The 11,907-nt window shown below is 37.2% G+C and overlaps 2 protein-coding genes across 2 annotated transcripts; one reads left to right on the forward strand and one right to left on the reverse strand.

The window, feature by feature from the left end:
- Positions 1-179: 179 nt before the first annotated feature.
- LOC135156814 (uncharacterized) lies at positions 180-8,508 on the reverse strand. Its single transcript, XM_064110377.1, has 6 exons — positions 8,297-8,508; positions 6,810-7,678; positions 5,711-5,886; positions 4,304-4,476; positions 3,788-3,960; positions 180-2,793 (listed from the first exon to the last, which is right to left on the reverse strand). Exons 1-6 carry the CDS (start codon positions 8,297-8,299, stop codon positions 2,703-2,705), a joined length of 1,485 nt encoding a protein of 494 aa, XP_063966447.1. The 5' UTR covers positions 8,300-8,508; the 3' UTR covers positions 180-2,702.
- A 373-nt stretch (positions 8,509-8,881) lies between these two features.
- LOC135156773 (uncharacterized) lies at positions 8,882-11,880 on the forward strand. The gene is made up of 2 exons (XM_064110051.1): positions 8,882-8,960; positions 10,460-11,880. The coding sequence occupies exons 1-2, from the start codon at positions 8,882-8,884 to the stop codon at positions 11,878-11,880; spliced, it is 1,500 nt and encodes a 499-aa protein (XP_063966121.1).
- Positions 11,881-11,907: the final 27 nt, after the last annotated feature.

An 11,907-nucleotide genomic window follows, 5' to 3' on the forward strand; every position in this document is an offset into this window, starting at 1 on the left:
TGGGGAATTCGAATCCTTCATCCCCCTCTTTTTCCTCCAGCTCATCACCTCTCTATCTTTCATGCCTGAGTATCGAACTTTGTGAGGAATCTAATATGGTTAACATTAATTTTAGTATGTTTTTAGAGTTTTAAATCCAGTCCTTGCAATAAATCACAATATCAATCTACACATGCGTTGATGTTCAGTTTGATTCTTTATTCATAATTAGGCGAACAATATTTACAAACGTGTGTAAGAACTTGCTTATATCACCTGTAATACAACTTATATCAACATTTATCAATATGATTACAAATGAAATGAATGAGAAGAGTTTTTTTTATGGTAACTCCCGTAGGAACTCGGCAGGACAGCGTTTTGCTGGTAAACGCCAATCTGATACATAACCAATTACCTAGGAAACATTTTACGTCTAGGTTAATCAGTCATAGTGGCTGACCTAGACGACAGATATTACCCTCGGGCCTTTTTATCAAAGTGGAGACAATGGCAGAGTAGGGATTCGAACTCACAACCTTGCGATTATGAGTCCAATGCTCTAACCACTGGATCACACGACCCCAATTTTATCCTCTTTAATTTCCCATTGAGTCTTGGCAAGTACAGGATTCTAAGATATTAGAAAGTAACATTGTTGTTTTAGCTTAAAGTTTCGACAGTTTAGATACTGGCTTGGAGAGGGGAAAAACACCATCGGAATGTTGGGTTAATCAATTTATTACCCAAATAAATAATAAGACTAATCACATAGCCCTTAAGCATGGAGTGGGCGGATAATTTCAGAAAAGAAAATATTCTCACTTTTATGTAGCTCTAAAAAATGTATTAGCAAAATTTTGTAGGGAATCGAAGAAGCCTTATACAAAGAAATAAAAATGTTATCGAGAGGAGGCGCTATATCAAAAAATAAACAATCAATGTTTTTTTTTTTTTAAAGCTTTTTTTATTTCCCTCCGATAGGGCATATATTTGCAGAAACATTTTAACAATGATATAAATGACATAAGATATCATACACACATATCATAATTTTGTACAAAGTATAGGCCTACAGGGCGTTTCAAGCAAAAGGCAACCGATACTAGAGTGGCCATGTCCTACACCCATCCGTTCCGCCGCCGACACTTGCAGCAGCAAAGAACAAATGAGCACCGAACAAGGCCACTCCAACAATAATTGATCACCTCTCACCCAAAACACACTGCACATTCATCATGAAAATATGTTTACATTAAACAGAAATACATATAAAGGTCCGGAAATCTTATTACAAAATGACAAGAATTCTTTCGAAATTTACCAATTTTTTATCAAATTTATGTGTTTTGTTTTCCATAATACTGATTTGCCTCTCATTTTTGTAACATTTTCTTATATATTGTTTAATTTTCTCAAAATTAGGTATGGTCTTTTCCACACAAGCAGAGTATACATGTAATTTTGTCCAAATTATTAAACAATTTAAAGCATCGTTTCTTTTTTCTGTGAAACCAAACAAAACATGTACAGCAGAAAGATTTATTCTAAATCTTGTTAAACTGTATAACCAGTCTGTAAATCGTACCCAGATAAGATTTACCACATGACAATCAATGTTGACGTATAACCAAAGTTTGAAAGCACGATTTAAAGGTGGCTTCATTTCCCCGATTATATCAAAGTTACTATGTCTGTAACTTAAAAAAAAATCAAATTAGAGAGGAGAACACATCAGACAGATAAATGAAGAACTTTCGTCAAAACGATGTTTTTATCGATGTTTACCAAAAAGTAAAAAAATGTTCCCGGGGTTTGGGTACCTAAATCAAAAAAATATTTTTTGACTGAGGTACTCAAACCCCAGAAGAACGCAAATGGCTTGAAATTAAGTTTTCATCAACCAAAACAATTGATCTTCAGAATAGCGCCCTGCAAAGATAAAACCCATTAAACAAAAATACAATTTTCAAATATTCTTTTCTCAAAATACCTCTAATTTTCAGTTCACTGTAGGCATACGTTTCTCGATTTTTATACTTTCAGAATATACATATTCAAAGTAGACAACAGCAATAATAACGATATAGTATTCAGTGTCTCTGTCTAGTTGTGAGTTTGCATCGTGAATAATCATGAAGGCATTGGATATATCAGTCAAAATTAACGATACAATCATGGTTCAGCAATGCGATGTTCTGCTGTTGACATTGGTCTTGAGACTATGTCTATATTCAGAAGAAATCAGGGTGGGGGTGTAGAAAAGAAGATAACATAGTAGATGATCTTTGCCTGTTGTGTTTTCATTGTTTATCCAAATCGGGTTCGAAATATTGACTTCTGACTCAATAAAACAATGTTATTCCAAGTTCCCCTTCCCTGGTGGTTTATTTGTAAGTTTACACCTCTATCATAAATTATGCGAATTGCCCATATTTGTAATCAATATTTTAAACTAATTTTGTGCATATAGAACAATTTCCGAAACCAAACGTCCAAAAAATGACAAGCAAAATTCAACAAAAATTATGTGGGGCGGGGTGCGAGATTATTTTTCCCCACAAGAGTTCCGGACCCCAATATGAATATTCATGACTTGCGTCTTCGGAATAAGAGTACGCATGCGCGTAGACTTCATCTTTACGGGTACGCTTGAATGCCGCCCTCCCCAACCCCCTTCTCTCCCCAGAGTAGCGGCAGTGGCATTAAGAAGTAGCTTATTATTACTCGGACGTTGAACACCATCGTCGAGGATTGTCATCCACCTTCAGCGGAATAAGAATTTCATTGTGTCGATTTGTCAGCTTCATTGGGCTAGAAAACCAAAGAAAGATACATATAAAATTAAACATTTCCCATAGACATGACAATCATAGAGCATGAAGATGGGGAAGATTATTATACAATTTGGTTTATTTCTTTAGTTGATCTCATTTTCACGCATATCTATTCATAATTTCAATATTAGGCACGTTATCCATATACGTCTTGTTCGGCGGGACTCCTCAATTTTTGAGAAAATATATTGATGAACGCCATGCAGCGTAATGATGAAGTAGATCACTTTATATAGACTGTATGACCTTCCCCGGTGGCGGGTCCAGGGGGGGGGGGGGGGCATTTTCGGCCCGTACCCGCGTCCCCCCCAATATTTTAAAGTAAATATGCCGTTCATATAAAAGTGTCCCCCCCCCCCTTTTGAGAGTCACATCAAATATTTTTAATGGGAATATGTCGTGCATACACAAGTGAGGACCTTTTTTTTTGCTTGTCAAATTGTACGTGGGACAAAATGACCTTCATTATTTAGTAACAACTTTCCTTGTTTTGTTTTTCACTTGTCAACTTTTTCTTGGGAAAATATGCCCCCCCCCCCCACTTTTGGAAAATCCTGGATCCGTCTTTGGGAAGTGGCGATAACAAGATTAATAATTAATAACAAGATTGTAGAGGCGATTTTTTTAGAATTTCAACATTATTCAATCAGAATGTGCCGGCTAAATTACGAGAAGAGGTTTTAATTAAGTAGGAATGATGGTGACCATAATGTGACAGAGAAATTTGAATTTTTGGGAGGGTGTTGGAGGGGTAATTGCGGTTTGCAAGCTAATGGAAACAAATACGACGAATATTGCTCGATTCAAAATGGTTGATTACTCTCTTTTGAAATGATAAATATCCTATAAAGTTTTGAACTTTTGTTTTTGGTACAATTATGCCGTGAGAACGCTCATGTGGCATAAAATGGCAACAATTTCGATCCCAGCAATTAAATGCGGAGTAAAATAACCGAAATTAATCAACCTACGTGTCATAAACATCGGTGAAGAACGATGATCCGAGTGAATCCGATTGATTCTGATTGGAGTTCGGAAGAAGTCGGATCAACTGATGAAATTGTACGTCCACTCGGTGACTGATGGGAAATCCTCCGAAAGACAAGGCGTAAAACCGAGCTGGTCTCTGCTCCTCAAAGAAGATCTATGGATTTGAACAAGTCCCTATATATTTTACAAATTTATTTTTAAAGAAAGGTGATCTTCAACTCTTTATCTACAAAATACAACAGGTTTACTGCAGTAAATTGTAAAGGTACTTAGAGATTTAGGTCTCGTTATACGGACAGAATCAGAAAAGGAAATAAAAATATCAACACATTAAACGTAATCTTTATTAAAAGTAATAAGCGAGGCAAGATATGTTGACAGATTTTTTCTTCAAAATGTGAGGAAATTTTCACATTAAAAACACTATAAATACAAATGTAGTGGTCTGACTACAAATTGATATTGCAATTTGTAGGAAACTGTATTTTTGGACTTACCCGCTGATCTAAAGGGTTGGGTAAATCCAAGGCTCGTTTGCGAGATGCGTAGAAGGAAATAGTGTAGCGGACGTGCTGGCCATCTCCTCCTCCATGGGCGTCTGAAAGGCTTATATCGACTGGTAATGATGCCACCTGCGTCCGGACAGGTTTGGCCATATTGAGCCTTACTCCTAAAACAGGTTAGAGAGACAGAGACAGAAATAGAGACATGGAAACAGACACAGACAGACAAAGAGACAGGGAGAGAAAATGGAGGGGGGGGGTGATGAAGTGGAAGAAACCACGTTTCAAGAAGGGCCAAACTTTCTTCAGAAGTATGGCCTATTTTGTTGATGGAAATAAACTATCACCCCTATTCTTCTACTTCTTTATCTTCTTCTTCTACTTCTTCTTTATATTCTCCTCTTCCTCCTCCTCCTTCTTCTTCTTGTTCTTCTTCTTCTACTCCTTCTTCTTCTTCTTCTTCTACTTCTTCTTCTTCTCCTCCTCCTTCTTCTTCTTTTTCTTTCTCTTTCATGTCTTTAGCTTCTTCTTCTTACTTCATCTTCGACTCCTTCTACTTCTTCTTCTTCTTTTACTACTACTTCCTATTTATATTTTTCTTCTTCAATTTCTACTACTACTTCTACTAATTCTATTGTTCTACTTCTACTTCTTCTACTTCTACTATTACTACTATTAAACTTCTACCACTTTTGTTCTACTGCTACCAATACTACTTCTATTACTACTTCTACTACTACTACTAGCTTCTACTATACATTTACTTCTACTACTACATCTACTGTTACTTATACTGATGCTTCTACTACTACTTCTACTTCTACCACTACTACTTCTACTTCATCTCATTTGTACATTATCAGTTCTGCGTAAGTCGATTCGATTCAACGCTTCTTCGCCCTGTTTTAATCTATTGTCATGATCCTCATTTTTCTTTTACTTTTAAAAATTACAAGATGTATTCAACCCAAAGCCTGGTTTCTTATCAAATCCTCTTTTCTCAAGTTCTATTACTCTGTTCATTCTTCTTTTTTTTTACAAATTATATGCATTACCAGTTATTATTATGACATTATTGACGAAGCTATATTAAATCTGCTTGTATAATTTGTAAAATATTGTCATGAGAAATTAAAAATCAACTTTTAAAGCTGAAAATCGATCTGAATTCTGATCACACCAGAGAAGTTTAGAAACAATATCAATTAAAATTAATCACATGTTAACTAACTAGAAGGCGTAGTTTAAACCCAAACTGAACTGGTGTTCCAACACTTCTGTCGTGTTGCCATGTAGAGATAATGCGGTGTTAAATAGACACTGGAGGTTTGTGCAGCGTGTGTAGTAAATCATGTATTATCCTCAGAAAATGTCTTCAATTCATGTATAAAGACAAATTACCTTTTGAATTATCTCCCTGTATGTATTTGAAGAGCCGATGAAAACCAATATACGTAGCGACATCGAAAGATGAGGTGTTCACAACGGTGGAAATCCAAGTTGAACGACGATACGATCGAACTTCGATGTCGCCGAGTGAACAGATTATCCTGTATTTCGGGTGTGGCATCGAATGTCTGGGTAGAAAAATTGTTGTCCGTTTGTAGTCATGAGCACAAATTATGGATATATCTAGATACATCACTGAATCAAGATTGATATTCTTGAAATAAACGTTATTGTCAAAGGCATAATGAGTCTAAAAAATTGAGAGGGCTAGATATGGCGTATCGGAATAGTTGATAAAACGTTGCGGGCGAGAAAATTTTTATGATAGATTTTAACATAATATTCAGAAAATAATCCCATATTTCACCCTTCTCTCTTTCCTTTTCTTGGTTGTATGGAGGGGGGGGGGGGGCAAGCGCCCCAAGCCCCCCCCCCCCTCCTCATCTAAACGCCAGGTGTCAGTTGTGCCTTCAAAGACAACATATAATATAAGCTGATATCAGAATTAGTTTAGAATTAACGCTGATCAAAGAAGCTTATCAGACTTTGTGTATAAATTATACGTGGACAGCGCTAGGCTAGCGTATCTGAAGGGGCAAAATGCAAAATGTCCAGTCCTCATCCCCTTTTCCTATCCGAGAGTATTATGACGTCAATATACCTTTATTTAGCAATAATAAAAATTAAAATTATAGGGCGCTTTATAGGAAACGTGATCATGGGCTGACCAGCTGATAACTAACAAAATTAGATTCGCATGAGAGCACACTTAAAAAAGTGCCGTCATTCTGTAACACCACTTCAGAATGGTGTTACAGAGCAGTGTCTTTCCTTTTCTCTTTATTTTTCTCCTAAAAATCTTTAAAACCACCTTCTATTCGAATGCTAGCTGCATTATTCTCTCAAAATCCTACACTCATTTCTTACAAGACTGTGTGTACTTGTACAAAAAGAAATTGACCAAATCAATGAATTCACCTGCTTAGCCCAATGGATTGTTACATGTTTTCGCACACTTAATCTAAAGCTAGCTCAATAAAAGCGCACTTACCCTTCTTCGTGGGGCCCCATACTTATTCCAATGCTGTGGAACTCTTCTGAGAGATGACTCTCCACAGATGTTTGCAGTGTCCTCAAATACATTAGCAATGCTGGAGGAAGTTGCTTCATGATAGCCAACGCAGCCGGATCCTGAACAACAATTCCCGGTGCTGAAGATTGGTGGAAGTCTGAAGCATTTACAGGTAGCTTTGAGGTGAGATTCACTGATAGATGATCCGGTGTCAGACTGTGGTGTATGGTCGGTTCGGGATGTCTTGGAAGTTCCGAAGGACCATCTGTTTTAGGGAATAGAAAGGTTCCCCGACTCCTAGGATGGTTCAGCCCTTGGCTAAGATCTCCAGAGGATATTGATCTATCGTGGTTTTCAGGAACAAATGGAAACGAAGTAGATTGCACGGAGTGGCTCGTCTCGGCACCAAAACCGCCGAGTACAACCTGGGATTGCGAATTGGAGTTTATTCCAGAAATGGTCGTCGTAAGCGAGTCGGCGCTGTCTTTGAGGATCGATTCTAGTTTTTCTTCCCCAATACGCTTGTAAGCATCACTGACATCAGCATTTTCCTCGTCGGATTCATTGTCGATCTCCATTTTTCTAGCTCGAGGCGGATAGAATCCCCTTTTCTGACTTCGGTCCATCTTTCTAAGTCCCTGTTCTGGTAGCTCGCCACTCACAGACTGGACACTATCAGTTATTCCTTCTGGGTCGTCGATGGTTATTTGATTTTGGGAGGCTTCGGCTCGATCTCCGGATCCTTCGACGATCTCGATGGGTTTCTCGTCGGTCGGACATCCTCGAGATATTGTTGAAAACAAGAGAACACACGTCATGATTTGAAGGAATTTCATTTTTGTGTTCATCTGTATTAAAAAAAAAAACACATGATAGACATGCAACAGGGATGATCATATTAATAACCAAATGGTAAAATAGTATCATAGCAATGATCATACAATAATAATGACATTGATAATTAAATCAAGAGAATAATAGGAATGATAAAAATAATAGTGATTATAATGATAAGAAGGGAAAAAATGATAATAGTAATAATGATAATAATAATTATATCAATTCAATTCAATTCAATTCAATTCTGGTTTTATTGTGAAAATGGTACATGACAAAAGTCCGAAGACTCATATTATCATATTTACAAAGTAAAAATGTACATGTATATTATTAAAAGATCAATAATAAGAATAGTAAAAATGATAATAATTATATCAATGATAAGAATAGTAATAATAATAATACTAATAGTAATAATAATATTAACAATAATAATATTAATAATGATAATAATAATTACTTTATTTCATAGATGCTACATATCATGATAGTTGTATATCTTTTATCATTCCTACGACCAGATTCAATTCAGACAAAACAGAAAAAGCATTAATCTACGTAAGAAAATCAGTCCTTATATAATTAGAAAGAAGCAGAAGATCAAATAAATTGATTAAGTTTCTTACCATAAACTTCGTGTGTCACCAGAGTAAAGTGTTGTCTTTCAAAGAACCAATGTAGAGGCGTAAAAGAATATTATTTCTTTAGGAAAACTTTCCATACGAGGGCAGAGCGAAGTTTTCTGTGTGCAAATATCAAACTTGTTGAACGTCCACCAAACGATACAAACATTAGTGATTCTGAGGATCATTGAACAAAGATTCGTCGTTTAAAAATCAAAATATACCACGTATTCTCCTTGTTTTATCTCGAGATGATGGATGACATCGCGTGCTGAACTGTGATTGGTCACTTATTCAATTTATGGGTGTGTCTTAGAAGTGGGGATCTAATCATTTAGAAACATCTATTCTTTGTATTGTTGTTGGCGGTTGAAGGTTGTGATTGGTCATCTAATGAAACTGTGGGCGTGGCTTGCGGCACCGTCGCGTCATTCTGTTTACTTTCTCTCCGGAAAATTCGGGATACAGGTAGGAAAAAATACTTTATTTTTCTTGTAGCGTTCGAGAAATCCAAATCCGGGTGCAACTCTTTACACGTGTACTTCAACTTTTGAACTTTCAGTGGAATGCGTGAAAAGAGCCCCTAAAATGACATTTGGAAGGGCGTTGACACTACCAAGGAGTTGGGATAGACTCGCTGGCACTATTCCTCTACCGTATCCATCAAGTTTGAGTGAACTCTGCCCTTTCATTCCATTTCAAAATTCAAGTATCAATTAATCTATCATTTAAAGTAAGCATAAGTGTGTGTTCATATATATCTAATAATACAACTGAAAATTAAACACCTTAATATCCATAAATATTCAATATCCAGCCTACATATCTTTTTTGTTCACTTAAAATGAAAAGGGGTAGAAAAAGTTATTATGTTTCTGCTTAAAAAAAAAAAAAAAACATCAGCAAAAGTCACTTTCGTTTGAAATTACCTGCTCTTCGTTAACTACTTCAAACTAAGATTCCGGGCAATCCATAAAAATGGGGTGTTTTGGAATTCGTATTCCTTCTCCCTTCACCTCCTTCTGTATTTTCCCTTCAGAGTCTGCCCCCACATACATCAAATGCCGAATCTTAGCCTCTCGGTGAACTTAAAAACATACTTCCCTCAAGGTTTATGTCATTCTATCATGAGGGATTGCAAAAGATCATCTCATGAAACTGAGAGGACTTGCCCCTCTCCGAACTTTTTAATCCCTGAATTACTAGTTCAAGAACAAGTCACAAACAAATCTCGCACGTACGTCATTCTTAGAAGGAAGACCTTCCAAAAACCATCCCCAGATGAGTGTTTTTTTCTCTCTTCATCTCATTTTCCTGACATTGTCATTCCGAGAGAATATTCGAACAACAAGTTCATTCTCCGAACCTTTCTCCTGATCATTCCTTAGCCGATAATAGATGCGGACATTCAGCAGTACAATGCCTGATCACATAACGAAAATTTCCCTTTTTATTGTGAATTGTTTCCACAATAATACAAATTATGGAAGGTTTTTGATGAAATATAATCCACTAGTAAAGTTTTTTCCAAAAATATTGAACCTGATATTTCATTTCCCAGCAATGCTATTTCATTTTCAAGGGGTGTTATTCATCACCACGCATTGATCGTGCTGCATACTACTATTACATTATTTATCTAATACCATCATCCTCCATCTACTACCATCATACTCCATCTACTACCATCATCCTCCATTTACTACCATCATCCTCCATCTACTACCATCATCCTCCATCTACTACCATCATACTCCATCTACTACCATCATCCTCCATCTACTACCATCATACTCCATCTACTACCATCATCCTCCATTTACTACCATCATCCTCCATCTACTACCATCATCCTCCATTTACTACCATCATCCTCCATCTACTACCATCATCCTCCATCTACTACCATCATACTCCATCTACTACCATCATACTCCATCTACTACCATCATACTCCATCTACTACCATCATACTCCATCTACTACCATCATACTCCATCTACTACCATCATCCTCCATCTACTACCATCATACTCCATCTACTACCATCATACTCCATCTACTACCATCATCCTCCATCTACTACCATCATACTCCATCTACTACCATCATCCTCCATTTACTACCATCATACTCCATCTACTACCATCATACTCCATCTACTAGTACCATCATCCTCCATCTACTACCATCATACTCCATCTACTACCATCATCCTCCATCTACTACCATCATACTCCATCTACTACCATCATCCTCCATCTACTACCATCATCCTCCATCTACTACCATCATACTCCATCTACTACCATCATACTCCATCTACTACCATTATCCCCCATCTACTACCATCATCCTCCATCTACTACCATCATACTCCATCTACTACCACCATCCTCCATCTACTACCATCATACTCCATCTACTACCATCATCCTCCATCTACTACCATCATCCTCCATCTACTACCATCATACTCCATCTACTACCATCATACTCCATCTACTACCATTATCCCCCATCTACTACCATCATCCTCCATCTACTACCATCATCCTCCATCTACTACCATCATCCTCCATCTACTACCATCATACTCCATCTACTACCATCATACTCCATCTACTACCATCATACTCCATCTACTACCATCATACTCCATCTACTACCATCATACTCCATCTACTACCATCATACTCCATTTACTACCATCATCCCCCATCTACTACCATCATACTCCATCTACTACCATCATACTCCATCTACTACCATCATCCTCCATCTACTACCATCATACTCCATCTACTACCATCATACTCCATCTACTACCATCATCCTCCATCTACTACCATCATACTCCATCTACTACCATCATCCTCCATTTACTACCATCATCCTCCATCTACTACCATCATACTCCATCTACTAGTACCATCATCCTCCATCTACTACCATCATACTCCATCTACTACCATCATACTCCATCTACTAGTACCATCATCCTCTATCTACTACCATCATACTCCATCTACTACCATCATACTCCATCTACTACCATCATACTCCATCTACTACCATCATCCTCCATCTACTACCATCATCCTCTATCTACTACCATCATACTCCATCTACTACCATTATCCTCCATCTACTACCATCATCCTCCATGTACTACCATCATCCTCCATCTACTACCATCATCCCCCATCTACTACCATCATACTCCATCTACTACCATCATACTCCATCTACTACCATCATCCTCCATCTACTACCATCATACTCCATCTACTACCATCATCCTCCATCTACTACCATCATACTCCATCTACTACCATCATCCTCCATTTACTACCATCATACTCCATCTACTACCATCATCCTCCATCTACTACCATCATCCTCCATCTACTACCATCATCCTCCATTTACTACCATCATACTCCATCTACTACCATCATCGTCCATCTACTACTATCATACTCCATCTAATACCATCATCCTCTATCTACTACCATCATACTCCATCTACTACCATCATCGTCCATCTAATACCATCATCCTCCCTCTACTACCAACCATCTTGATTACTAAATATAACAGGAAAAAAGAAG

The sequence above is a fragment of the Lytechinus pictus genome, chromosome 15 (assembly GCF_037042905.1).
Source record: "Lytechinus pictus isolate F3 Inbred chromosome 15, Lp3.0, whole genome shotgun sequence".
Lineage (NCBI taxonomy): Eukaryota > Metazoa > Echinodermata > Echinoidea > Temnopleuroida > Toxopneustidae > Lytechinus > Lytechinus pictus.

Coding starts and splice junctions, on each gene's coding strand:
- LOC135156814 (XM_064110377.1), bottom strand. Junction 5,887..6,809: donor ATGGGGCCCCACGAAGAAGG/GTAAGTGCGCTT, acceptor TTTTCTACCCAG/ACATTCGATGCCACACCCGA. Junction 4,477..5,710: donor ACAGGGAGATAATTCAAAAG/GTAATTTGTCTT, acceptor AACCTGTTTTAG/GAGTAAGGCTCAATATGGCC.
- LOC135156773 (XM_064110051.1), top strand. CDS start 8,882: ATGACATTTGGAAGGGCGTTGACACTACCAAGGAGTTGGGATAGACTC. Junction 8,961..10,459: donor TCCTCTACCGTATCCATCAA/GTTTGAGTGAAC, acceptor TCCATCTACTAG/TACCATCATCCTCCATCTAC.